General features: G+C 40.8%; 2 protein-coding genes across 2 annotated transcripts in view; one reads left to right on the plus strand and one right to left on the minus strand.

The window, feature by feature from the left end:
* The window catches only part of LOC108175429 (tolloid-like protein 1), a 225,606-nt gene that overhangs the window by 69,993 nt on the left and 128,325 nt on the right, over positions 1-27,288 (plus strand). The window contains exons 15-16 of the mRNA XM_070047159.1: positions 579-739; positions 3,193-3,373. Of these exons, the coding sequence (XP_069903260.1) occupies positions 579-739; positions 3,193-3,373 (342 nt within the window). The remainder of the gene's footprint in view (positions 1-578; positions 740-3,192; positions 3,374-27,288) is intronic.
* On the minus strand, positions 8,829-11,133 carry LOC127489629 (transforming protein RhoA-like). The gene is made up of 2 exons (XM_070048211.1): positions 10,513-11,133; positions 8,829-10,406 (listed from the first exon to the last, which is right to left on the minus strand). Exons 1-2 carry the CDS (start codon positions 11,070-11,072, stop codon positions 10,358-10,360), a joined length of 609 nt encoding a protein of 202 aa, XP_069904312.1. The 5' UTR covers positions 11,073-11,133; the 3' UTR covers positions 8,829-10,357.

The following is a 27,288-nucleotide window of genomic DNA, read 5'->3' on the forward strand; positions in this document are numbered from 1 at the left end:
ACAGTATGTTATTTCTTTACATGTGTACAATGTGTAGTGATCACATCAGCATAATTATTGTTTTTCTGTGTTGGGAGTATTGAAAAACTTCTCTTATGGGTATTTTGAAATCTGTAGTAAATAACTGTTAATTATCGTCACCCTACTGTACTATATAGAGACCACTTGTGCTTTTTCTATTTATCTAACTTGATTTCTGTACCCAGTCACTAACCTCTCTCCATCTTCTCTTTGCCCAACCTTCCTAGCCTCTGTCAACCCTATTCTCCTCCCTACTTCTATGAGATCAACTTACCTTGTACATACAGTGAGAACATTTGGTACTGACTTTTCTGTGCCTGACTTTGTTTAACATAATGACCTCCACTTCCATCCATGCATTGCAAATGTCAGGACTGCATTCTTTTTTATGGCTGAATACTATTCCATTTTATTATGTGCCACATTTTCTTCATCCATTCATTCATATCCTGGTAGGTCCTGTATCTTGGCTATTTTGAATGTTTGGGTATCAGTGGAACTGTGCTAAGAAGGGGGTGACTTTAATAAGGGAATACCCTTCCTTTTCTTTCTTCTAGCTGCTTGTGGCGGACTTCTTACCAAGCTTAATGGCACCATCACCACCCCAGGATGGCCCAAAGAGTATCCTCCTAATAAAAACTGTGTGTGGCAAGTGGTTGCACCAACCCAGTACAGAATATCTATGAAGTTTGAGTTTTTTGAATTGGAAGGCAATGAAGTAAGTGAGCAATAAATAGATTTTTTTTAAAAATGAAGGAATCCCTGAAGGCAAATCAGAAAACTTTTTTTAAAAAAGAGCATAGTACTCTATTTTAGATTGTTTCTGGGAGATAGGAAATTACCTAGAGGGAGTTTCTAATTCAGGTAGTTAATATACACCATTTTCTCCATTTGTTAGAGACTTGGAGTATTTAGGGTCAGCTTCATGTCATGGCTGGGAAAAAAATACCCAGTGGATTTTGATTTGAGTCATAACAAAAATATCCATTTGGAACAACTTGGTATATCTTATTTGTAGAAATGGGTGTATTTTCATTATGAAAGTAATTTTTCATTATGAATGTGTGCATGCTTTATAAATAAATAATTAATTTTTTAACCTCGGTAAGACATGTTGAGCTGAAGCTATCTTCTATAAATTATTGCATACTGTATCAATAGTAGCATTTTCTGCTAGGTAACCACATTTAAACAAGTGAAGTTATTTATTTGAAAGTTTCTATATGACAGTACACCAAATATAAATGAATGGCAAGCCTAGAAATAAGAATGAGAACTTGTTGAAGAATGTCCTTTGTATGATTGGTCTACACAAGTTTAATTCCAGAGAAAAGGTTATAAGTATTTATTTAATCTCTCATACTTGATTTTCTCTTACTAACTTCTTCCACACCTTTGGTCCCAATAACTAGTTTCTGTGTTTATTTGAAAATGAACATGACTCATCACCTCTAAACGTGATTAAAAATAACTCATGTCTTTGATGTATATCTGATGAACACTTGCAAAGAAGTGTGAGAACAGAAATGTAAGGCATGTGTGCCTGAGGGCAGTACGTGTTGAGGTGTTTGTAATATCTGTGCATTTTATACCATGAGATTAGTCCATATCAGTGGTTTCAATGTAAAAGATATAGCTATTTCATTACCTAAAGGGAATTGAAATCTGAACCATAATAAAGATGTATTTCAGAGAACTGTAGAAGCCTAGAACTGACTGGACGTCTTCAGCTTTTTTCTGTTAACATCATGATTAAGTTTCATGATAGAAAAGAATAGAGTTACTCTTTTCAGCATACTTTATCCACATTAATATATTTTTTCTTTACAAACTAGCTTGAGTTTGTGGGAAGTATCGAAATAATGAAAATGATTTTTGTAATATTTTTGCAAAAACTTTTTATGAGCTACACATTTTGAAAATCTCAATTTTACTACCCATTCTGTGATTTCATATGAATTCAGTGTTGAATGACTTCTGTTTTCATGGTTTTCCATAAAACTATAGTTATGACGGATGTGACATTCTTTGACTCATTTTTGATAGGTGTTGCTTAAAAGGCTGAAGGTTTCTGTTCAGGTTTTACGTAAATTGAGCTTTGTTTTCTCAAAGCATGATTCTCATGGGGTCCTCCTCAGTTGCAGAAAGATCCTTTGCAAACTGTTAAGTGTTGCTAATTAAACATTTATGTAAGAAGGTCATTCATACAACATATACTCTATAGAACATGTCCTATTACAGAAACTTTGGGAAAGTGTATTCACAAAATGTTTGTTAGTGGCCACAACAGTGCTTATTGCCTGAGATTCACTTAGCTTTTTCCCTTTTGTTGTTAATGCATTTCATGTAAGTCACAATGAGCTAGATTTTTGCCTCTGTCCCATTTACTAGAGTTCCAGTCTGTTTGCAATTCTACAGTAATCATACAGAGTAACTTGCTAGTACGTAGCAACTCCAAGACGTTAGCAAATTGGAAAGGCAAAACGTCTGCTTTTTATATACCAAGTATCTGTCTTTCACTTGGAAAGTTGTTTATGGTGCAGCTCTGATTAGAATGTGGCTTTCTTGTGAGACAACCCGGTTCTAAACCACACTCCGTGCTGTTCATCACCACCTTGCCTTGTAGGCTAAGAAAATGTTGACCACGTTGTATAAAAAATTTCTAGAGCTAAGTTTTCTCATCTCTACCATAGAAAGTACAGTTTCTGTTGCTATTGGTGATTTCATAGGCTATGTCATATACTGTCAATATTAAATAAGACCACATGTAAGAAGTATTTTCACAGTCCCTGGTGAAGGTTTCAGGAGTTTGATTTGAAAGGGCAGAGTTGCTTGTCTTGTGATTATCAGTGCCTATGCCTCAACAAACATTCATCTCAACTCTCCTTTAATATTTTAGGAAAGATGTAAACAAGCATACATATGTGTGTGCACCCTCTGGGGCTCTCATCTCTCTAATTGTTTCATCCCTTCAGACTCATGGTTGAGCCCTGTGCTAGTCTTGTTTATCTTTCCTTTACCTGTTTATTTCAGCTTGATTTAACATTAACACAGGAATAAAGAGGGGAATAAAAACATCATACTAGATACAGGAATAAAAACGCAATGCATGTGTGAATGTCAATCATCTGCGACTCTCGGGTCTGTTGACCACATTAACGTGTTTTGCAGGTTTGCAAATATGATTATGTGGAGATCTGGAGTGGGCTTTCCTCTGAGGCTAAGTTACACGGCAAGTTCTGTGGAGCTGAAGTGCCCGAAGTGATCACGTCCCAGTTCAACAACATGAGAATCGAGTTCAAGTCTGATAATACTGTGTCCAAGAAGGGCTTCAAAGCACATTTTTTCTCAGGTATAAGCCTTCACGTGTTGTCTGTGGGTGTTACTGTGTTCCAAGTGGGTTGGGTACAGGGGGCTAATCTTTAAAGCTTTCTGTAAGGCACATAGGATGGACATTATTCTGTGTTTCATAATTCTTTACTTAAATGAGGGTATTAATAACAGGATCCCTCAGGAAATGTGGCCTGCCTCCAATCAGAGATTATTTTAAGATCTAAGAAATAGAAACTTTGGTAAAACAACACAAAAATATTAGAAGTTTATATGGTGACTTTACTGTCTACAAGTAGATGGGACCAAGGACACCAGACTTTCCAAAAGCAGCAGATTTTTCAAGGTGATTTTTCTTTGGTTTTTGAAAATATCTCATTTTAGCAACATTTCCATTGTTTTTCTCTTATAGCATATTTCTTCACATTTTCACTCTCGTTGTTAGGCTCATGTTAATATTATGCTTTACCTTACTGCTGTAGAAACAAAGCAGGAAGTCTAGAAATACGCGAGTCCTGATTTTCTTGATGACGCATTAGCGGGTGTGCTTGAGGATTGCAGTTGTATGTTTTGAATTGAATGTTTTACTTAAGCAACTCAAAGATCCCCCCCTTAAAGAAGGGACATTTGATGAAATGCTCCCCGAGGTTTACAAAATTATATGGAAATGTCCGTTAAAATCCCTTATTTTCTCAATCTCAGACTCATGTTTTATGAAAACATTCCTATGAAACTTCAAAACAGATAAAATTGTAATAAACCTTAGCATAGCAAACTATTCTGCATTTTCAACTGGCGACTGATTTCAGGCAACGGAATTGCAATTATGTTTTCATATCAGGTAATTTGGATTGAGTTAATTCAAAGTCCATTTATTCCAGTCCCCATGTGTTTAAAAATTAATGAGATTTACAATGCCCAGGGTTTGTTTGGGGTTTTCCGTGTAATTGAAGTTAATGGTTCACAAGTGCCACTGAGTGCCAACTCAAACACAAAAGTCCCTTAAAAATACAGGTTACAGAAAAATGGAATGAAAAGATAATTCACATTTTCCGTGAACTTTTTGAAGTCTGCAAAGATCTCCGTTCCCCAGTTTTTTCCATTCCATTCTTCTACGTTTACCTTTAAAAAAGTCTTCTCATGCTTCCACTTAAAGTTTATTCTATTCAAAGCTGATTTTAATACCCTTTTTAAAAAAGATGTATTTATTTATTTGAAAGGCAGAGATACAGAGAAGGAAGGAGAGAGAGATCAATCTTCCATGTGCTGGTTCACTCTCCAAATGGCCACAACTGCCAGAGCTGGGCCAGCCCAGGCCAGGGGCCAGGAGCTTCTTTTGTGTCTTCCACGTGGGTGCAGAGGTCCAAGGACTTGGGCCGTCTTCCGCAGCTTTACCTGGTGCATTAGCAGGAAGCTGGATTAGAAGTGGAGCAGCCAGGACTTGAACCAGCACCCCTATGGGATGCCGGCACTGCAGACCAAGGCTTAACCTTGTACACCACAGTGCCAGCCCCTGAATACCCTTTCTTAATGACTGGAATACTTTCTTAGATTTTACAATTTTACAAATGTGTATTTTACAAATTTGAGTGATCCATGCCAACAAAGCTACTTACCTTAGAAACCTCTAAATATTTATTTTTAAAGCTGAAATTATGAAATGAACAAATTTCTTCATATTATTCAAGGTGTTTGGGGTACTTTTCATTTTACATGACTGTAGCCATACACATTATTTAAAAGATATTTGCAAGATGCTGCACATACTGAGTACAAAATATAAAAACAACATCTAAAATTCATTTTCTGATATTTTTGATTGTGGAAAATTTTCCAAACCATAAGCATACCCACATTCATTTGTGGCTTTAGAGTCACATTACTAAAATATGAAATTTGCTTCTTTAATTCTTGTACTTCATATCGAACACACATGCAGATAATGCTGTTCTCCAGGACAGGCGGGAATCTTATTTCTGTGCACCTGTGCTTGGTGAAAAGCACTGAGTGCCCTCGTAGTATCAGAGCTCATAATAACTAATCCGTAAATCAGGTTCCTGTATACTGTCATCTTAGAAAATCCTCTCCATTTTTAGCATTTTTCAGTGCTTTAAGAAGAAATATATATAAATCAATTGCCTGGCCGTATTTTATGGCTCTCCTGCCAGTGGTTGGTACAGTGGACATCTCACCACAAGGTACCGTTCCCCTGAAAATGGGAGAGCCTGTCTGAGGACATGATGCAATCAGAATTATCTTTGGAAAATGGGATTTGTGGTGGGGGCCATTTGACAGTATTCTCTCAGACAGAGAAGCTACCTCATTCTAGCAGAAATGAAGAGGTTTTTTTTTTTTTTTTTTAAATTTTTACTAGCTGGGATTTTTTTCTAAATATAGAGGATTACAGCATTTCTTCATGAATTAAGGCTTGAAAGTCATAGGGAAAGTATGATTACATTTATTTTACAGATGAAAAAACACAGGATTAGAGATGTTACATAGTTTACAGTGGAGTCTGGACTTTGCCTGTAGCTTCTGGAAATTTGTATCATAACTATCTGGAATGTTTTTATTTGAGAATGTGGCTGGCCATGACTGATAATCTTCAGATGAGAGCAGACCACACCAGAAAGCTCAGCCATGTGATTTTAGAATTGGGTCTTTGAATCATGTGGTATCAGTTAACCTGGAGGCTGAATCTCAACTATAGAGGCAGTCAATCCATCACGCTTACCTAATAGGACCACAATAACAGCTCTGCTCACGGGGAGACCTGGGTCAGCTTCTCCGGTTGGCAGCACTGCATGTGTGTTTATCACCCACGAGTGCCGAGAAGGCAGTATGTGCTAAGGGCATGTGGAATCCTCTGTTCCCCTGCATTACAATTGGTCATCACCAGGTGTGTAACAGCCTTCCTGATTACTGTGGGCCTTTCTCGTGAATTAGCAAGCACAAGGGTAGTTTTGGGAAACTACTGACTTTTAAGTTGGTGCAGAAGTCAGAGAGAAATCTTGTATAAATTTTCCCTTTTTACTTTGTAGCTGGACTCCTTGCAGTGGGTGTCAGAAATGATCATGCACTCAAACTATAGTTTGGCTAACTCCACGTTAGTAACCAGAGCCAAAGCCTGAAATGGAACCCAAATGATTGTAACACAGGTGACACACAAGTGCGCATACAATACTACAATACTTTTTTTTTTTTTTTACAAAATAGTGTTAATCAATCACCATAGTGCGTCCTACCAGGAATATCCAAACCAGTGTAGAAATTGCTGAAACAAACTTCAGTAGAAACGACAGTAACCAGAGCATCTGGAGAGTGGGGTGTAGTGGGAGGTAATAGGAAAGAGTCAGTCTGCTGGGGCACAAAGTAGCAGAACCCAGTGAGAACTAGTTCCTAGTTTTTGGCTTTGGCTTGACACAACCCCAGCTATTGCAGCCATTTGGGGAGTGAACCAGTGGATGGAAGATCAATCTCTGTCCCTCCTTCTCTCTCTGTAACTGCCTTTCAAATAAATAAATCTTTTTAAAAATTACTTTTAATTTTTTAAATTACTTTAAATTTTAATCATACTTTCTATAATGCAAGTATATCGTAAATAAGTGTATTTCACATTTTATTTGATTTGCATATTAAGCTATATGTTCATCCTCATAGGCTGGCTTTAACCAATAATACAATCAGCTAATGATAACAGAAAGTAGATGATCATATTGTCAATTCATATGCTACTCAGTGGAAAAGCAGTGATGTAGATTGCAAATCTCAGGCTTCAGTTGAAATTCTTGTTTGTTTCATCCATGACCATTTGATAGCCAGGCCAAATTTCCTTTACCTGAACATCTGCATGGGTCATTTTCACCTAAGAGAAGCAAGATATTATGACACTCCCTTTGCAATTTGTACTTTTTTAGGCAAGCCAAGACAGTGATTCTCAAGTTAAAAACATTTAGAATCAGATCACATGATAAAGTTGACAGCAAAACTCATTAAAGGAAGAGAGAGATTCTAATACCACTTCAGTAGGGGAAAAAACCTATGTGCACTTAATCTGTTCCACTGATTATATAAATTTTCCAACAGTTATTTTAAAAGTTTCTTTCATTTTTAAGATTAGAGATCAGATACTTAAAAAAGCAAATTGATAGTTTATTTTTTTCTACAACTAACAATTTATTAGGAGCAAATAAACAAATTGATAGTTTATTAAGTTGTCCTAGAGACTTAAATGTCTTTGAAATCTTACAACCATGCAAAGATGTGCATTTGGAATCATGGGATCTGCATGCCAAACTACTTCTGGATATTCAGTTTTGCAAAAAGTTAAAGCCAGAGAGATGGTTTTCATATCAAATGGTTTCATAAGAGCTGAGTTGGTTCCAAAGAGGACCTCTGCTCTCGGCAGTAGTATCAGGCCTATGTTATCTGCTTCGTGACTTGTAATTGCTGATATGTAGCTCACAATTAGTACACAAGGCTTTAATATAAGTGATATAATTGATTTTCAGAAAAATCATTTTTTTATTCATTGACCTCTTTTGAAGAACTGGAATTTTTACCATTCCAAATACTCTGAATTAGAACTAAGCAACTATATTTTACTCACAATTGTGTGCAAACTAATAAGTGGAATAACCCCTGTCTCATCACGAGCTACAGTGAAACATTTTTCACTATAAAATTATTTTTCTTACCTGAACAAAAAAGAATTTTTTTAGTTTATAGTCGTCCAAAAAAGACACAGGTTGAAACACAAAGTCTGGGTAGTAAAAATGTATTAAAAAGATGCTACAAAAACCAGCAATTGTATAGGGAACATTTTTATGAAAGCAATTTCAGAAAATAAGTGAACACATTTATCTTTAAAATATAAAGTCTTCTCTCGCTCTTTTTTTTTTTTTTTTTTTGGGTGGGGGGGACAGGCAGGGTTAGACAGTGAGAGAGAGACAGAAAGTTCTTCTTTCCGTTGGTTCACCCCCCAAATGGCCACTATGGCTGCTCGTTGCAGCCGGCGCGCTGCGCTGATTCGAAGCCTGGAGCCAGGTGCCTCCTCCTGGTCTCCCATGGGGTGCAGGGCCCAAGCACTTGGGCCATCCTCCGCTGCCCTCCTGGGCCACAGCAGAGAGCTGGACAGGAAGAGGAGCAACCAGGACATTATCTGGTGCCCCAACCGGGACTAGAACCCGGGGTGCCGGCGCTGCAGGTGGAGGATTAGCCTAGTGAGCCGCAGCGCCGGCCAAAAATATAAAGTCTTCTCTGTCTCTCTCTCTCACTATCTAACTCTGCCTGTCAAAAAAATATATAGTCTACTTTGATATATTTGTGATACTCTACAATGCCCAATGAATTGCTATACATTTACTTCTGATGATACAGCAATCATTTATGCACTTACTGTTGTAAAAAAACACTCAATTTGAAAATTTAAAAGTATTTCTTGAACTTTTATAAGTGAAAGAAAAACAAAGAATCTCTTTATGTTAATATAGCATGAAATCGCTGTATCTGTTTATTTTGTAACATGAGCATTTTTAAAAGAAAAAATATAATCAGAATTTTTAAGTTTACCTCTGTTTCGGCCAGTCACAAAACTTCCAGTGAAAAAGTTCACCTTGTACATCTTAGACATTTATGTAGACAATAGCAGAGAAGGTTGTGGTGGAACCAGACACCCATTTCTAGGGGACAGCAAACTACAGCTAATGGACTAAATTTGGCCTGGGGCCTGTTTTTGCATAGCGCTAAGAATGCTTTCTATTTCTTTAAAGGGTTGTTAATAAAATACACCACCAAAAAAAGAATACACAACAAAGAATGGTCTGTAAAGCCTAAGATACTTATGATGTGGCCCTGTACTGAACAAGTTTGCAAACCATTTCTACCAGTGTTTTACAGAATTCGGAATGGAGCTACAAACCAAGATAATGTTTGTTTATTCCCACCATGAAGATATATTTTAAATCTCTATAAATCCTATCTGGTTGCTTAATAATTTAGACTAACAGTGACATTGAAATCTGTCCTCCATTACCACCTTTCTTGCCATTTCAGGTTTCAAAAAACTTCAGCACTGTTTTTGGGGCTGAAACTACCTTTATTTTATTAGTTGGAAAAATTAACAAGTACAGGGGAAAAAAATTAGTCCACTAAAGAGAAGCGGGAAATCAAGTTCCACCTTTAAGATTGGCAATTTCTCTGTGAGGGAACCTAGACCCAGTGAAGAGAAAAAGCGCTGTGAATTACAGCCAGAGCCTGCAGGCCAGGTGAGAGAGATTATAGCACCTTCCACAGATTCTAATTGCCTCAGGTGTGAAAACAAAGTCCTATTGACTTAGCTCATCTCTGGAAACAGGTACTGATATAGGTAGAAAACAAGTGATGTGGTTATCTTTTACCAGAGATAGTAACACAGTGGGAATTTCAAAACTGAAATTGAAACTTCAATCTCAATTTTTTTCAAACACTACTTTTTTTTTTTTTTTACAAGCCAATACACATTCTGAAGGGTTGGCAAATATCGGTATTATGCAATCCAATTATACCAAAACCACATTTAGCCTGGGGTAGATATATTTACTTTTGGTAACATACATTAAGTGGCACTAATTACACAGGAACCATAAGGTAACAAACCTGAAACCACAGAGCTGTAACTCTGCCACAGCCGCATGGACTTGGGTCTTGCTGGTTGAGTCCCCACTCCCCCCCCCCTTTTTTTTTTTTTTTTGAAACAAACTGGATACCCAGAGGTACACCAATGAGATCTGCTAAGGAGCAAAGCTCCGCAGTGGTAACGCATCAGAGTACCCTGCAGCTGCCAGGTGGGATGCTGGTTTTAAAGTAGTTCCAACCTGATTCACAAGAGACACCTGCTTTCTCTTTCAAGAAAGAAGTGAAGAAATTCACAGCACCTGCTGTGTCAGGCAGGGTTAGGGTACAGGGCAGTGGCGGGGGGGGGATGGTGGTGGTGGCCGAGTTGGATATCATTGACCATGGTTGACTTCTAAACGCTGTAGCAAGGTGACTTCCGGTTTGCAGTCTTTGGTAAACCACTGATAAATGAAAAAAAAAAAAAAAACGCCAATAAGCAGACAGGAAGCCCAGCGAACACGCCACTCGCACCGAGCCTCAAGGTTTCACAGGACCAGGCAGCCCCACCTCTTCTTGCCGCGTCTGGCGTGCAGAGCAGCCCTCGTGGCCATCTCAAACACCTCCCTCACGCCCTCTTTGGTCTTCGCCGAACACTCCAGGTAGCCGAAGGCGCCAATCCTGCTGGCCACGTCCCTGCCTGCCTCAGGCCGCACGGGCTCCTGCTTCCAGGCCGCCAGCGCCCGCCTGGTGCCCGCGTCGTTCCGCAGGTCCTTCTTGTTCCCCACCAGGACGAGGGGCACGCCGGGGCAGAAGTGCCGGACCTCCGGGGCCCACTTGGCCGGCACGTTCTCCAGGCTGTCCGGGCTGCTGATGGCGAAGCACAGGAGCACGACGTCGGTGTCCGGGTAGGACAGCGGCCGCAGGCGGTCGTGCTCCTCCTGGCCGGCCGTGTCCCACAGCGCCAGCTCCACCCGCCGGCCGTCCACCTCCACGTCGGCCACGTAGTTCTCGAACACCGTGGGCACGTACTCCTCCGGGAAGTGGTCGCGGCTGAACACCACCAGCAGGCTCGTCTTGCCGCAGGCGCCGGCTCCCACCACCACCAGCTTCTTCCGGAGGGCAGCCATGGCGGAGGGAGGCGCCGCGCCGCAGGCCCAGCCCGGGCGCCAGTCCGGGGCGTCGCGGAGGCTGACGAGGGAACTGACGTGCGCGAGCTGCTCGGGAGCCCTGCAGCTCCGGGAGCGGGAGACGCGGCGCGCTTTCCCTTCTCCCCGCCAAGTGAGGGCAGTGTGAGGGCGGCGCGGAATGGCCGTGTGGAGACGGCACGGTGCGGTGTGTACAACGGCAGGAATGACCGGAAGCTGTGTGTGGACCTCGTATTTATAACAACCATGATGGCGGCATGGAGATAATGCGGTGCAGTGTGTACAACGGCAGTAGTGACCGGAAGCTGTGTGTGGACCTAACATGGCGGCGTGGAGACGTGGCGCGCTTTCCCTTCTCCCGGCCAACTGGGGGCAGTGTGAGGGCGGCGCGGAATGGCCGTGTGGACACGGCGCGGTGCGGTGTGTACAACGGCAGGAATGACCGGAAGCTGTGTGTGGACCTCGTATTTATAACAACCACGATGGCGGCATGGAGATGGTGCGGTGCTGGTTTTCACAACAGCAGGAATGACCGGAAGCTGTGTGTGGACCTAACAGCGGCGTGGCGTGGACACATGGCGCCTTCCCTTTGCCCTGCCAAGTGAGGGCAGTGTGAGGACGGCGTGGTGTGGAGACAGCGCGTTTTTCACAACGGTAGGAGTGACTGGAAACTGTGGACCTCGTTTTTGTAGCAACCGCAGTGGCAGCGTGGTGACGGCACGCTTCTGGGTTTCACCTCCAGGTAGGAACGTGGGCTGTGCAGGTGGCATGGTGCCACCTTGCACACCAGCAGTGTGGATACTATGCATGCTGACACAACCCGAGTTTAGGGCCTTGAACCCTGCTCTGAGAATTAAGTTAGGTCGGGTTGGGTTTCTACTCTCTGGCCTGCTGGCTGTGCGAACTTGAGCAAGAGTTTTTACCCCAGTGGTGTCCTCAGGAAACATACTCATGCAGAAAGGGAAAATGGAAACTGCTTAATGATGTTTGAGAATTTTTGATGCAACAGTTTAGTTTTATACATCCCTATACATTTTTCCATAATACATCATTATATTTTTAAATTAAAAATTCATTTCACAGGAGAAAGGAGGAAAGGGTAAATGCATCCCACTTATGTCAGGATATTTTAATTAATAAGTTTTTTTTTTTTAAGCAAAAACTCCATCCCTTGTATACCATAATCTGAAATTTCCTCATCCCAGCAAAGACACTCAAGGATAGAATTTTGATGGGGAGGTCCCAGTAGAACAGAAACTCCCCCCACGGCAGATTTGAGTCTCTTGTGCTCAGTGTTATACCTTCCGTACCTGGAGTGCTTCTGGCCTAGAGTCTCAATGACTTAGAAGGACATCCTTTTGCAGACAAAGGAGTCTATGAAGATCTAGGCATTTGGTATTAACTAGTTGAGAGAAAGGGTTAAATGAGGTTCAGAAATGGAGTTTGAAAGGGAGAATCTGACTTAAGGTGTAAGTGATAGAATTCATTGTTGCCAGATCTTAGCATGCCACCCTACTGTCTGTTTTTAATACATACCACTAATGTCATAGAGCAGGAGCCATTTCAAAAGGAAGCCATGAGTGTGTTGTAATATGTATGCAGTCAAGATGTAGTGCAACACAAACCTAGGTGTAAACTATATAACAGACAAAAGAAATGTAAGTCAAACTAATAGGTGTCTTACATCTGTTAGAAAAAGGGAAAAATACTAATTTCAGAAACACTGATTGTAAAATGACTTTTTTCTTGGAAAGGGACAAGGAATGATTATACAAATCATGTTTATTAATATTTGTTGAACTTTGAGTTCTAGACATCTGATAAGGATGAAAAAGTTAACTGAATCACTAAAAATACAGATCAGCATAACTCATAAAGTTTAGATCATGTCTCAGAATTTATTTACATTACTAAAGTAGTAATCCTATCGGATAATTTGATTTACTATATCTATGAATTTTGTTTATAATAAGCAATAGTGTGGAATGGTGTGACAATCAAGACTTGGTAGTAGAAAAGTGTGTTTTGGTGCTGTGTTGTTCATTGTTTGAATAGCTTTGGGCAAGTCAATCTGGGTCAGTTTTGTTTTCTGTAAAATGGGGACAATAATACATACCTTAGCAAGTTGTAGTAAGGACTATATGAAGTAGGTAAAATAGCTGGATCAGAAGTGAAACAGCTAGGACTTGAACTGGTGATCATATAGGATGTTGGTGTTGAGGGTGGTATCTTAACCAACTGGGCCGCAATGCTGGCCACTGATGAAGCAGTGAAGCACTATTAATCAGTTTCCATAAATGATACAGTTTGTGTTAGTTTCTGAGACCAAATCCATTTCTAAATGTTCTGGTCTTTAGAGTTACTGTGTAATTCATGTCATATTTCCTGTTTGATCTAATATATGTAATATTTTGGCATTTCTTTCTTTTTTTTTTTTTTTTTTTTTGACAGGCAGAGTTAGACAGACAGAGAGAGACAGAGAGAAAGGTCTTACTTCCATTGGTTCACCCCTCAAATGGCTGCTATGGCCGGTGTGCTGCACCGATCCGAAGCCAGGAGCCAGTTGCTTCTTCCTGGTCTCCCATGCGGCTGCAGGGCCCAAGCACTTGGGCCATCCTCCACTGCACTCCCGGGCCAAAGCAGAGAGCTGGACTGGAAGAGGAGCAACCAGGACAGAATCCGGTGCCCAACCCAGGACTAGAACCCAGGGTACTGGCCCCGCAGGTGGAGGATTAGCCAAGTGAGCCGTGGCACCGGCCTATATTTTGCATTTCGTCAACAAAACACAACAAAAACAATTCAAAAGAACGTATTCAGTACTTTACATCTGGAAATGTAAGGGAAATTGACTTATGTCATACAGTGGAGGCACCATTGGAAATTATGGGGTTTTCTAGGGATACTTCATACTTTCATGTCCATTTGTAAAAGCTAGTGGAAAATTAGCGCGACTAAAGCAGGGTACTAAGGATTCAGACCCATCAGGCCTGGAGGTTTTCTCAGCCTGTCAGGACTACTCAAATAGTCTAAATGCTTGGGTATGCCCCAAATTCTTATGTTGGACTTCTAATCTCCAAGGAGGAGGTGGGGCCTTTTGGAGATGATTACATTTAAAATGTAGCCCTTATACATGTCATTTACAAGAAGAAACAGAAAGCCGCCTGTCCCTCCCGTCACGTGAGGACATAGTGAAATGGTGCCTTGTATTAACAGGAAGTGAGCCCTCACCAGAGACAAAAGCCGTTGCTACCTTGACCTTGCACTTCCCAGCCTCCAGAACTGTGAGAAATACCTGTTATAGCACCCCAAACAAACTAAGACACCAAACAACTGAAGTCCTAGTTAAGGGCAAACAAATCATGGAATGGAAGTTTTAACCATCAAGCATAAGCCTCTCCTCCAAGTTTCTAAGTTTTAACAATTTCACCCTTTTCCCTTTGTTCCCTCAAGCCTATGGATAAAAACTGTTTCTTGCAGTTGCTACCTCTTGTCTGTACTCTTTCAGTGAAACTATTTAATAGTTTTTTATTTAGTTAACTATGTTTTATTTGAAATTATATGGTTTGACTTTCAGCATTTTCAGTTATCGATAGTCAGCTGTGGTCCGACAATACTAAATGGAAAATCCAGAAATAAGCAATTCATATTTTAAATAGCATTGTATTTTTAATAATTGTTAATTTTGTTAGATTTTTTTAGAAATCTCTTGCCGTGACTAATACGTAAATGAAACTATCACAAGTATGTATGTCTAGTGAAAAGTATCCATGGTATATATATATGGTACTATCTATGATTTCTGGCATCTGCAGAATGTCTTAAAACATATCCTTGGTTGATAATGGAGGACTATTGCATCTCTGTGTAGTTCATACTTTTTGAATGGACACTGATATAGTTCTCTTATACAACATTTTCCAAATGCAACTCCATGGGCTTCAGTCTTATAATTTTATCCTGTTTTTTAAAACTTGAATGGAGCTTAAGTAGTGCCATCTTATATTCCTAATTATTATGTTAGACCTTCCAGCACTGTCCATAGATTAGCTTGTCTTCATTGGTGTCATGGATATCAGAATGTAGGACTTGGGAATCTACTGAAGATTCTTGCACAGGGGCTGGCATGAGAAAAGCAGTTTAATAAAGATTTATGAAAGGTTTTATGGATGGTGTAGAAAGCTAGGGGAGAGATCACAAACAGGCAAATTTCTGTGTTGCAAGTTATGTTCAATATAATACCATTTGTGCTGGGGTGGTGGAAGTGGGAATAAAAGTGAAGACTCAATCAAGAGCTATTGTGGAAGAAGAAATCTCCGTGACAGTGGACTTTAGACATGAACTCTGGTCCTACCTGCCAAGCTACTACCGTATGGTAATGGGAGTCAGGGTTCTCCGTGAGATCTTGCCCATGCCTACCACTGTGTTTGCATGCACAGAGTATTTGCCGAACAAAACAAAAAATAAGCCATTCAGTAAGGTTGAACTCAAGAATCAGATTTCTAGGCCAGCACCTGAAATTAATTTAGGGTATTTCATAAGCTAGGCCATAGCAGAGGCAGCATACAGAAAGCACTGGGATTTTCTCAGTATTTTTGTCACACTCTCAGATTTCAGTAGCTCTTGTGAGATCCGATATTTGTCCTTTGGTATTTGGAGTAAGAATTCTAGTGAGGAGAGAAACATTACTTGATACTCCTGTTTCAACTTTAGTCTTGGGGAGATTGTATGTGCCTGAATCTGGGGGGCTGGACTTGTATAAAATTTCTGATCTTTCCCAAATCATGTGCTTCTTGCTGCTGCTGGTGGGTCTGGAGTATGGTGTGTTCCCTGCATCTCCGCAGGGACAGAAGAGCATGGCCTTCCATCCGTGCAGTGTCTTGGGTTGGTGAATTTCTTGCTTGTCTTCCCCACACACTCCCACCAGCAGCAGTTGCCTTCAGATAGCTATCTTTGAAGGATGTGGGACCTGCTCTTCCGTCATTTTAGGTGTTGCCTACTGGTGATAATAAGGGGTTATTTGCAGACAGGTTTGTTGGTTTTCCCATGTAGGATTCCCCCCAAAGTAAATACCAAGGTTTGGGGGCTGACTTGAACTTCGAGAAAAGCAGATAATTCATCCAAATCTACCCATACGTCTTGGTAACTGGATTCTTCTTATAGATGAGTTACAGTTTATTTCATCTTTACTTCTGATGTTTCTGGTTTATTTTCATATTGCCCCACTCTGACTTGCACAAAGTCTTAATGAACTTTTTACTTGAAAAAATTTAAAATTTCTCAGTGATACATGAATTTACTGCATTACTCTTCATTTGCAAACATTTGAAAGTTGGATTATTTATTGGATACATTTAGATTAAACTAAAATTAATATTTTAAATATTTAATGTATAATTAAATATTTAAAATATTTGCTTAGAATTTAATCAAATAACAGTATTTTAGAGTTTTAAAATTTTATTAGTGGGATAGGAAGAGGTGGGAAAGAAGGGAGATTTTTGTAAGTGCGGTGTTTAGTTCTGAGGAAGTAAGGTGCGTGAGGGTGACAATTCTGTGCTTCTGAGAAGGGCAAGGTGGTATTCTGTGATGAAGCATGACAGATGGAAAATTATTTTACTCTAGGCTCATTTGAAGGCTGCATATGATGAACACAAGTTCACATTTGAAGATTTCTGAGGCAGCCAAGGTTAAGATTTTAAGGCCACTTAAGATTTTAACTGATTTCTTAGAAGGATGACTTCTGCCCTGTGATTTATATCCTGTAGTGTATGACTGTTTTTCTGTTAGTAATCTTCCGGTGAGTTTTTTTTTCTGACTTTCCTTCAAGACACTTGTTTCTACTACTTGGATCATGCTCTGGGTCACAAATTTATGTCTTGAGAAGGCTGTTGCACAATCTCAGGCTTCAAGAAATAGTTCTGTGTTTCTATTTTATTATATCTCTGCATGTATATGAGTAATTTCCATAATAAAATCAAAGCACTTTTCTTTTTGAGAGAGGTAAGAATACATCAATCTGAAGAAATAATAAATGAGTCCCTGCCAGTTGTGCCTGTTTTCTAAAGTAGAGATCTCATCATGACTCATCATCCTGTCTTCCACGAATTCCATGATTCTATAGATGGAATGTGAATTCTCCAAATTCATATATTGAAATCTAATCCCTAGTATGTTGGAATTTGGAGGTTTTTTCTTTCTTTCTTTCTTTTTTTTTAGCATTTTTGAGATATGTCCATGAAATTTATTTTTATTTTTTAACCTAGAAACATTTTATTTAAGGCATACAAACTTTATGCATTTCACATTTACAAATGTTGGAACATAGTGATTCTTCCCCTCCTGACCTTCCTTCCACCTGCTTCCCACCCTTCTTCGACATCCTGTGTTAAATTTACTCCAAGGCATTTGATATTTTTTGTAGCTATTGTGAATGGGATTGATGTTAAGAGTTCTTTCTCAGTCATGGCATTGTCAGTGTATACAAAGGCTGGTGACTTTTGTGTGTTAATTTTATATCCTGCCACTTTACAAAACTCTTTTATGAGTTTCAATAGCCACTTAGTGGAGTCTTTTGGATCCCATATATATAGAATCATGCCATATGCAAATAGAGATTGTTTAACTTCCTCCTTCCCAATTTGTATGCCTTTGATTTCTTTTTCTTGCCTAATGGCTCTGGCTAAAACTTCCAGGACTGTATTAAATAGAAATAGTGAGAGTGGGCATCCCTTTCTGGTTCTGGATCTTAGTGGGAATGCTTCCAACTTTCTCCCATTCAATAAGATGCTGAGCATGTGTTGATCATAAATTGCTTTGATTGTGTTGAGGTATGTTCTTTCTATACACAATTTGCTTAAGGTTTTCATCATGAAAGGATGTTATATTTTATCAAATGGTTTCTCTGCATCTATTGAGGTAATCATATGGGTTTTTTTTTTTTTTACAGGCAGAGTAGACAGTGAGAGAGAGACAGAGAGAAAGGTCTTCCATTTGCCATTGGTTCACCCTCCAATGGCTGCCGCGGCCAGCGCGCTGCAGTCGGGGCACTGCACTGATCCGATGGCAGGAGCCAGGTGCTTCTCCTGGTCTCCCATGGAGTGCAGAGTCCAAACACTTGGGCCATCCTCTACTGCACTCCGGGGCCACAGCAGAGAGCTGGCCTGGAAGAGGGGCAACCGGGACAGAATCTGGTGCCCCGACCGGGACTAGACCCAGTGTGCTGGTGCCGCAAGGCAGAGGATTAGCCTAGTGAGCCGCGGCACCAGTGGGTTTTGTTCTTTAATTTGTTAATGTGATGGTTCACATTGATTGATTTGCAAATCTTGAACCATCCCTACATGCCAGGGATAAATCCCACTTGGTCCTGGTGAATGATCTTTCTGATGTGTTATTGGATTCTATTGGCTAGTATTTTGTTGAGGATTTTTGTGTCCATGTTCATCTGAGAAATTGCTCTATAGTTCTCTATTGTATCTTTTTCTGGTTTAGGAATTAAGGTGATGCTGGTTTCATAGAAGGAGTTTGGGAGGATTCCCTCCCTTTCAGTTGTTTTGAACAGCTTTAAAAGAATTGGAGTTAGTTCTTTTTAAATGTCTTGTACAATTCAGCAGTGAAGCCATCTGGTTCTGGGCTTTTCTTTGTTGGAGTGGGGGAGGGGAGGTCTTTATTACTGATTCAATCTCCATCTTGGTTATTGGTCTATGTAGGTTTTTTATCTCTTCATTGCTCAATTTAGGTAGGTTGTATGTGTCCAGGAATCTATCCATTTCTTCTAGGTTCCCTGATTTGTTGGAATACAGCTTTTTGTAGTAGTTCCTGATGATTCTTTTTATTCCTGTGGTATTTGTTGTTACATATCCTTTTTCACCTCTGATTTTATTGATTTAAGTACTTCTCCCTCTTTTTTTTTAATTTTGACTAAAAATGGCAATTTTTACTGGTAAGATGTGTTTCTTGTAGGCAGAGAAAAGATGGGTCTTGTTTTTTAACCCATTTTGTATCAGTGTGGTTTATTTTTTCAAAAACCAGCTTTTTGTTTCTCTGATTTTTTTTGGTTCAATATTGTTTCTTCTCTAATTTTAATTATTTCTTTCCTCCTACTAATTTTGCATTCGGTTTGTTGTTTTTCTAGGTCCTTGAGATGCATAGATAGCTCATTTATTTGGCACCTTTCCAGTTTCATCGTGTAGGCACCAACTGCTATAAACTTCCCTCGTAACACTGCTTTTGCTGTGTCCCATAAGTTTTTTTTTATTTTTTTTTATTTGACAGGTAAAGTTATAGACAGTGAGAGAGAGAGAAGGAGACAGAGAGAAAAATCTGCCTTCCATTGGTTCACTCCCCAAATGGCCGCTACGGCTGGCGCTGTGCCAATCTGAAGCCAGGAAGCAGGTGCTTCCTCCTGATCTTCCATGTGGGTGCAGGGGCGCAAGCACTTGGGCCATCCTGCACTGCCCTCCCAGGCCACAGCAGTGAGCTGGATTGGAAGAGGAGCAACCGGAACTAGAACCTGGCGCCCATACGGGATGCCGGCGCTGCAGGTGGAGGATTAAGTGAGCCACAGCGCCAGCCCCATCCCATAAATTTTGATATGATGTATTGTTGTCTTCATTTGTTTCCAGAAATTTTTTATTTCTCTTGATTTTTTTCTGTGACTCACTGTTCATTCAGAGGCCTGTTGTTTAGTCTCCATTTGTTTGCATGTTATCTAGAGATTCTTGAGTTGTTGATTTCCAGGTTTTTTCCATTGTAGTTAGAGAAGATGCATGGTATGATTTCAATCTTTTAAAATTTCCTGAGACTTGCTTTATGGCCTAGCAAATGGTCTATCCTAGAGAAAGTTCCATGCACTGGTAAGAATATGTATTCTGCCACTGAGGGGTGCAAAGTTCTGTAGATATCCTTTAGGTTCATGTGGTCTATAGTGTGGATTAAGTCTGTTGTTTCCTTGTTGATTTTCTGCCTGGTTGATCTGTCCATTGCTGAAAGTGGGGTATAGAAGTCCCCATTACTGTTGCATTGGAGTCAGTGTCTCCCTTTAGATTCATTAACATTTCTTTTAATTAGCCAGGTACCATTTAATTGGGTGTCTATACATTTATTATAATCACATCTTCCATGTTGAATTGATCCCTTAATCATTACATATTGCCCTTCTTCATCTCTTCTAACATTTTTTATGTTAAAGTCTATTTTCTCTGATATTAGGATGGCTACACAAGTTCTTTTTGGTTTCTGTTAGCATGGAATATCTTTTTCCACCCTTTCACTTTCAGTCTGTGTTTATCTTTGTTGGTGAGATGAGTTTCTTTTAGGCAGAAAATAGATGGGTTTTGTTTTTTAATCCATTTAGCCAGTCTGTATCTTTGAATTGGAGGGTTGAGGCCCTTTATGTGGAAGGTTATTATTGATGAGCACTGACTTGGCCCTGCTGTTTTTGCTCAAATATCCCTGTTGTTTACTTTGGATTTATATTATACCTTTACTGGGTTATTTTCTGCTTCTCATTCTTTCATAGTGATAACCATGTTTCTGTGTTTTCCTTGTGTAGCACATCCTTAAGCATGTTTTGTAAGGCTGCATGAGTGGCAACAAGTTCTTTCAATTTCTGTTTGTTACGGAAGGTCTTTATTTCACCTTCACTCATAAATGAAAGTGCTTTGCATGGTACAGTATTCTGGGTTGACAGTTGTTTTTTTTTTTTTTTTAAGACTTGGACTATCTCTTGCTTTACCTTCTAGCCTGTCGTGTTTCTGATGAGATGTCAGCTGTGAGTCTACTTTGAGATCCTCTGAAATTAATCTGGCGTTTCTCTTGTGCACATTTTAGAATCTTATCTTTAGGTTTTACTTTGGAGAGTTTGACTACAGTGTGTTGTGGTGAAGATCTTTTCTGGTCGTGTTTTTAGGAGTTCTCTATGCTTCCTGTACTTGGATGTCCCTTTCTTTCTCCCAATTAGGGAAGTTTTCTGTAATTATTTCACTAGAAAGGCCTTCTAATCCATTTTCTGTTTCCACACCTTCAGAAACCCCTAAGACCTGTATGTTGGGTAGTTTGATAGCATCCCATAAATCTCCAACACTGTTTTTAAGTTTTCTGTTATCTTCTTGCCAGTCACCTTACAGAGTAGGAAAATTGATGTTTTGAAATAACACCTTTTTAACCCAGAGTTTTATACAACTTGTGTGATATTATTCAGAGAACCGAGTCTCTGGGAGTCCACAGATTTCAGGTGTATTTACTATAAGCAACTATAAACCAGAGACATCCTGCTAGAAGTGTACCATAGATAAGGGTGCTTCCTCTTACCAAAGATCACTAGTCTACTTGCCTCATGCTCTGGTGCTATGGATTGAAGGTATGTGTTCCCTCAAATTCATATGTTGAAATCCTAACCTCCAATACAACAATATTAGACAGTGCAGCCTTTGGGAGATGATTGAGTGATGAGGGTGAAGACCACATGAATGGGGTTAGTGCTTTTACAAAAGACCCCAGAGAGCCCACCAGCCCTCTTTATGCCATGTGAGAACACGGAGAACAATCATCTATGATGCAGAAAGCAGGCCCTTAACAGACACCAAATCTTCCCTGAAGAATATTTTTTAAACCACCCAGTGTATGATATTCTTTCATAGCAACTTATAAACATGTTGTCTAGATATCTATGTTTAAGGAGCTTGGATTAGGTGACTAGCCATACCTTGTTCCTCTGGGTGTATTTCCATAGTAACCAAGAATAGAATGGGGCCGGTGCTGTGGCTCAATAGGCTAATCCTCCACCTTGCGGCGCCAGCACACTGGGTTCTAGTCCCGGTCAGGGTGCCAGATTCTGTCCCGGTTGTCCCTCTTCCAGGCCAGCTCTCTGCTGTGGCCAGGGAGTGTAGTGGAGGATGGCCCAAGAACTTGGGCCCTGCACCCCATGGGAGACCAGGAGAAGCACCTGGCTCCTGCCATCGTATCAGCACAGTGCGCCGGCTGCAGTGCACCGGCTGCGGCGGCCATTGGAGGGTGAACCAGCGGCAAAAAGGAAGACCTTTCTCTCTGTCTCTCTCTTTCTCACTGTCCACTCTGCCTGTCAAAAAAAAAAAAAATAGAATGGATCATATGCCAGCTGTCCTGATTCTGTCCCCTGCAGGTTGCAAATTAGTATTTTACATGCCATAATTAGGAAAGTAAACATAGGTAGTGAATGAAAGATCCAGAACTGATAGATGTCCCCAAGATCCATGATTTTTAGCTACTGCATTTAATAATCAACATAGGTATTTCAGTTAACTAAATATTTTTTGACAAATGACTTAATTTTTTGTCAACACAAACAAAGCAAACATGGTCTCTACCATCAAGTTTAAACTGAAGAGAAAATATTGTAAATGAAACTTAATTAATTAGGAAACATTCAGTGAAAGAGTTACAAGACTGAGATGAAAAATTTTTGAGAAATTCAGGAGAAAAAAGGAAGAGGGCAAGGTTGGCTTCAAAGAATGCCATACTGGGGAGAGATTCCAAGATGGCAGATTAGGGAAAGACGTACTGCACTAGACTAAGGATAAAAAAGTGTACTGAGGTGGTCATGCTCAAAGTCTTCACAGGTGAACTCAAAAGGCACATCTGATTATTCCTGAAGTCAACTGAGGATCTTAGATATCTCTTCAAAAACAAAAAGATTAGTGAAGCTTTTGCTTTTGCTGTATCAAGACTGCTGCACCTTAAGGCAGACATGCTGTACCTGTCTCCTCTTTTGATTCTGTCTGGGAGCTGCTATTGACAATAAATTCCTTATTAGGTTCTTTTATTATAATCCTCTACACTCAAGCTAAATGGTTTTATACTCTACATAAGGGTAGCCTATCACCACTCACTATCTGGAAGTCTGTAAGATAAGTTCTTTCTATCTGAAGGGGCACACCACTTGCAGTTGGCTTTGTTCCAGTTTTGTTCATGCTACTTAACAAACTTAAATGTTTCAGAACTCAACAACTTCTAAGAACAACTGGCCATGCAGGGAACACAGCCATTGGTGGTGACCAAAAATTCTCCAGCTCATAAAACAAATTCATTAGATGAGATAGGCGAAGACTTCCAGACCCAGGGCAGGCAAGTCCTGCACTACGCCCCTAATCAGCAGGAAGCAGCTATAGAAGATATAGTGATTCGACACCCTCCAGAGTCCCTTAAGATTACAGTCTGGAATTTCTCTGAGGGGGGAATGATGCAGGCAGGCAGACAGGATAAAACTGATCAGATTTGTAAGCTGGAGACCACGCCCCCTGTGTGATGTCATGCCCCTGTTGATCTCACCTGGACGCTCACCTGCTGATCAGACGATGTAACCACCACCTTTGGGATAGATAAAGGGCCTGGAGCATGGTGGGTCCCTCCCTTTTTCGGTTGCGCACCCCTATTGCACTGCACCTCTGAGGGCAAGGCTTTATGGCCTCTGCCCTGCCTCTGCTTTCCTGCCTGCATGCTTCCTCATGCCAGCCTGCTCTTTGCATGGTATGGACCCAATCTAGCTTCTAGACTTCTTTCCCCACTAATTAAAGCCCTCTCTTTCCTGTGCATTTCTCTCTCTCTGAATAAAAATCCTTAAAGAAACTTTTTAAAAAAAGTGTAGGAAGTGCACTCTCACGGGAGAATTGGAGAGAAAACTGCACTGGAAATCCTACAAAAGGAAGAACTCCGTGGACCTGTGTGGAGGATGCGGACACACAGCACGAACACAGACAACTGCAGCAGCTCAGAGCCAGAGCAGGTGGTAGTTTGGAGACAGAGGTGAGACCAGACGGTAGCAACCCGTGGTGATGTAGCTGTAGAGAGAGCATGGCATGAGTCCATTGTGGAGCCCTGGGGGTCAGTGGTTCCTAGTAGTTGCTAGTGGTTGCCCAGTGAAAGAGAGACGGCACATTAATATTGCCCCAACTTCCCCACAGAATTGCCCGCTGCCCAGCTGAGAAAGGGCAGGAGCCATTTTGGGTTTGGGCAGCAGCTGTAGAAGCCTTTGTGTGTGTACACAGCAACTGGCTGAGACAGAACGTCTTCTCACCAGTGCTGGTGGCAGTGGTGGGGAGGGAGCAGATTCAGCCAGTGGCTCTTTACATGTGTGTGATTCAGAGATTCTAGTTATAGGGAACAATCCTCAGTCCCCACTGACTTTGAGTCTGGCTTGGAGATGGCTGAGCAATCTTACCACTTGGGAGGGTAAGGCTCCCGTGGCCTCCGAGGATCAACATGCCTATGTGAAGCCATATTGGTGAATGTCAACCTCTAAGTTTACTAGACAGACTGGCAGGGCAGACAGAAACCTCTGGACCCAGCCACTGTGGGAGCCTTGTGTGCTCAGACTGTAGGGACTCAGTAGTTACACGACAAAGTGCAGAGTGTAGCTGGGTACTGAGATTTAGCATGCCCAATTTTTCTGTTACCGTGGATACTCGCCTTGTCCTGGAGCAATGACCAGAGCTCCCTGGCCACACCCACACTCACCTCTTGGTATTCACAGAAAGTGCAGAGATTTCACTAAGCCACAGAGGCACAGCTCAAAGTTAAAAGCCAGCAGAGGAAAAATACAAAAATCAACTCCACCAATGCCTGAAAGCAAACACAGAAATTCAAGACACAAGAATAAGAAAGACAAAACATGATCCCCACAAAGAAACACAATAACATTCCAATATTAGAATGGGAAGATGAAGAGATTGAGGACATGCCAGAAACAGAATAAAAACAGTTAACCATAGGATTACTCAAAGGCACTCAGAAGGAAATCCATGAACTGAAGAAAACATATATGACATGAATGAATATTTTTCCTGTGAAATTAAGATTTTAAGGAGAAATCAAAATGAAATATTAGAAATGAATTCAATAGATCAAGTAAAAAATGCAATGGAAGGCCAAAATAGCAGACTTGGTGAAGGAGAAGAAAGAATATCTGAACTAGAAGACAAATCATCTTTGTAATCTTCTGGTCAGATAAAAAAAAATAAAAGGTAACACACACACACACACACACGAAGAGAGTTCACATAAAAATATGGCAGTCATGTGTGTGGGACATTGGAAGCCATTTCAGAAATGTCTGCTGTGGACACCTGCTATGATCTATTTTCTGTGAATACATCATCTAGTGTTCCACAAGAAACTACACTTAAGGGGGCTGGACTGTGGTGTATCAGATTAAGCTACGGCTTGCAGCGCTGGTATTCAATATGGGTGCCAGTTTGTGTTCCAGCAGCTCCACTTCTGATCCAGCTCCTTGCTACTGTGCCTGGGAAAGCAGCAGAGGATGGATAAAGTCCTTGTGCCCCAGCACCCATGTGGGAAACCCAGAGGAAGCTTCTGGCTCCTGGTTTTGGCCTGGCCCAGCCCTGCCCATTGATGGCCATTTGAGAAGTGAACAGATGGAAAACCTCTCTGTGTCTGACTCTCTCTCTGCCTTTAAAAATGTTTAAAAAATTTTTAAAAAGACTTAAAAAACAGTTCTTCTAAACATTGCTCACGACTGTTTCTTCTCCTTTAATTATACACAGAGTTGTCCTTTTGCCCCTGACATTTGAACTGATTAATTTTCCTACCTGCCGTTGCTTCTCTCCTTTGCTCCTGAAATAGTTCTCCTGAATCCTGCTTCTTCAAAGACATAGTGGCTGCTTATTCCTAAGTCTGCACTGTTTCTTAACCTTAAAAGTCACATCCTCTTTTTTTTTTAAGATTTCAATTTATCGATTGATTTGAGAGGTAGAGTTACAGACAGAGAGAGGGAGAGACAGAAAGATCTTCCATCCAGTGGTTCCCTCCCCAGATGGCCTCAATGGCCAGAGCTGAGCCAATCTGAAGCCAGGGGCCAGGAGCTTCTTTTGGGTCTCCCACATGTGTGCAGAAGTCCAAGCACTTGGGCCTTCTTGCACTGCTTTCCCAGGCTGTAAGCAGGGAGCTGAATTGGAAAAGGAGCAGCCAGTACATGAATCAACGCCCTGTATGGGATGCCTTTGCTGCAGATGGAGCCTTAGCATGCTATGCCACAGCAGCGGTCCAATCACATCTTCTTTGATGAGTGTAAATCTTGTATTTTCCTTTAATATTAACTGAAATTTCAAAACTGTAAATACTATGATATGGAGAAATAAAAACAGTGTTGCTTTGTTCTGATTGGCTTTTGAGTTGAAAGTCATTGCTTGCAGGGCTGGGGAACCTTTGTTCTGCCAAGGTCCATTTGGATATTTATAGCATCATTTGTGGACCACACAAAATTATCAGCTTAAAAATTAGCCAGCTGTAGGTTTATTGAATTTCAGGTGCCACCGGCTGTTGCCTGGGCATGGCCAGATCAAATGATTTCACGGGCCTTATATGGGAAATGGGTCTGACATTCTCCAACCCTGGTGAAGGTTCCAATTCACATTATTTAGTCAAACCTGCAAAGTCCCCCACAATCCAGCTCATTCTCTCCTTAGTGTATAACCTTCCAGTGCTGTCTGCTGGGTCTGGCATTAGTTGTAGAATGGTTATGAGCCTTTGCTCCTTTATTACAAAGTGTTTAAACTTGTCTGTAGACTTGTCAAGAAGACTCATGGTTGATTCCATTTGGTGGGGATGACCTTTCAGAGGACACAGAATGGATGCAGAAAACATTCTCTGAAATGCTACAAAGACTGCAGGTATTTATTCTCTACTGTCTTAGTCACAGAAGGAGGTGAAACATGAAGACGAAAATTAAAAGAAAACAAACACAACTTTTGGGGCTGGCATTGAGGAACAGCAGGCTGAGCCACTGTGTTTTATGCTGCCAGGGTTCCGTATCAGAATGCCAGTTCCAGTCATGGCTGCTCCACTTCCAATCCAACTTCCTGCCAGTGCACCTGGGAAAGCAGCAGAAGAGGCCTGGGCCTCAGCCATCCATGTGGGAGTTCATTGTGGAGTTTCTGGCTGCTGAGTTCAGCCTAGCCAGACATGGTGGTTGCCACCATTGTGGGCTGTACCAGTGATGGAAGATCTCTCTCCCTGTCTCTCTCTCTTGCCCCACCTTTTAAATAAAGAAGTCTTTTAAAAACCTACATTTTCCCTGAAATACTTTAAAAAATGGATGCCAGTGATTTAATTACAATCTCCTTAGTGTTTAAGTTCAACTTTATTTTAAAATTTTGCTAACAAAAGTAGAATTAATTAGCTATTTATTACTAAATAACTATTTAAGTAG

Source organism: Oryctolagus cuniculus, chromosome 8 (genome assembly GCF_964237555.1).
Source record: "Oryctolagus cuniculus chromosome 8, mOryCun1.1, whole genome shotgun sequence".
NCBI classification, from domain to species: Eukaryota; Metazoa; Chordata; class Mammalia; order Lagomorpha; family Leporidae; genus Oryctolagus; species Oryctolagus cuniculus.

Coding starts and splice junctions, on each gene's coding strand:
- LOC127489629 (XM_070048211.1), bottom strand. CDS start 11,072: ATGGCTGCCCTCCGGAAGAAGCTGGTGGTGGTGGGAGCCGGCGCCTGC. Junction 10,407..10,512: donor GCCAGACGCGGCAAGAAGAG/GTGGGGCTGCCT, acceptor TTCATTTATCAG/TGGTTTACCAAAGACTGCAA.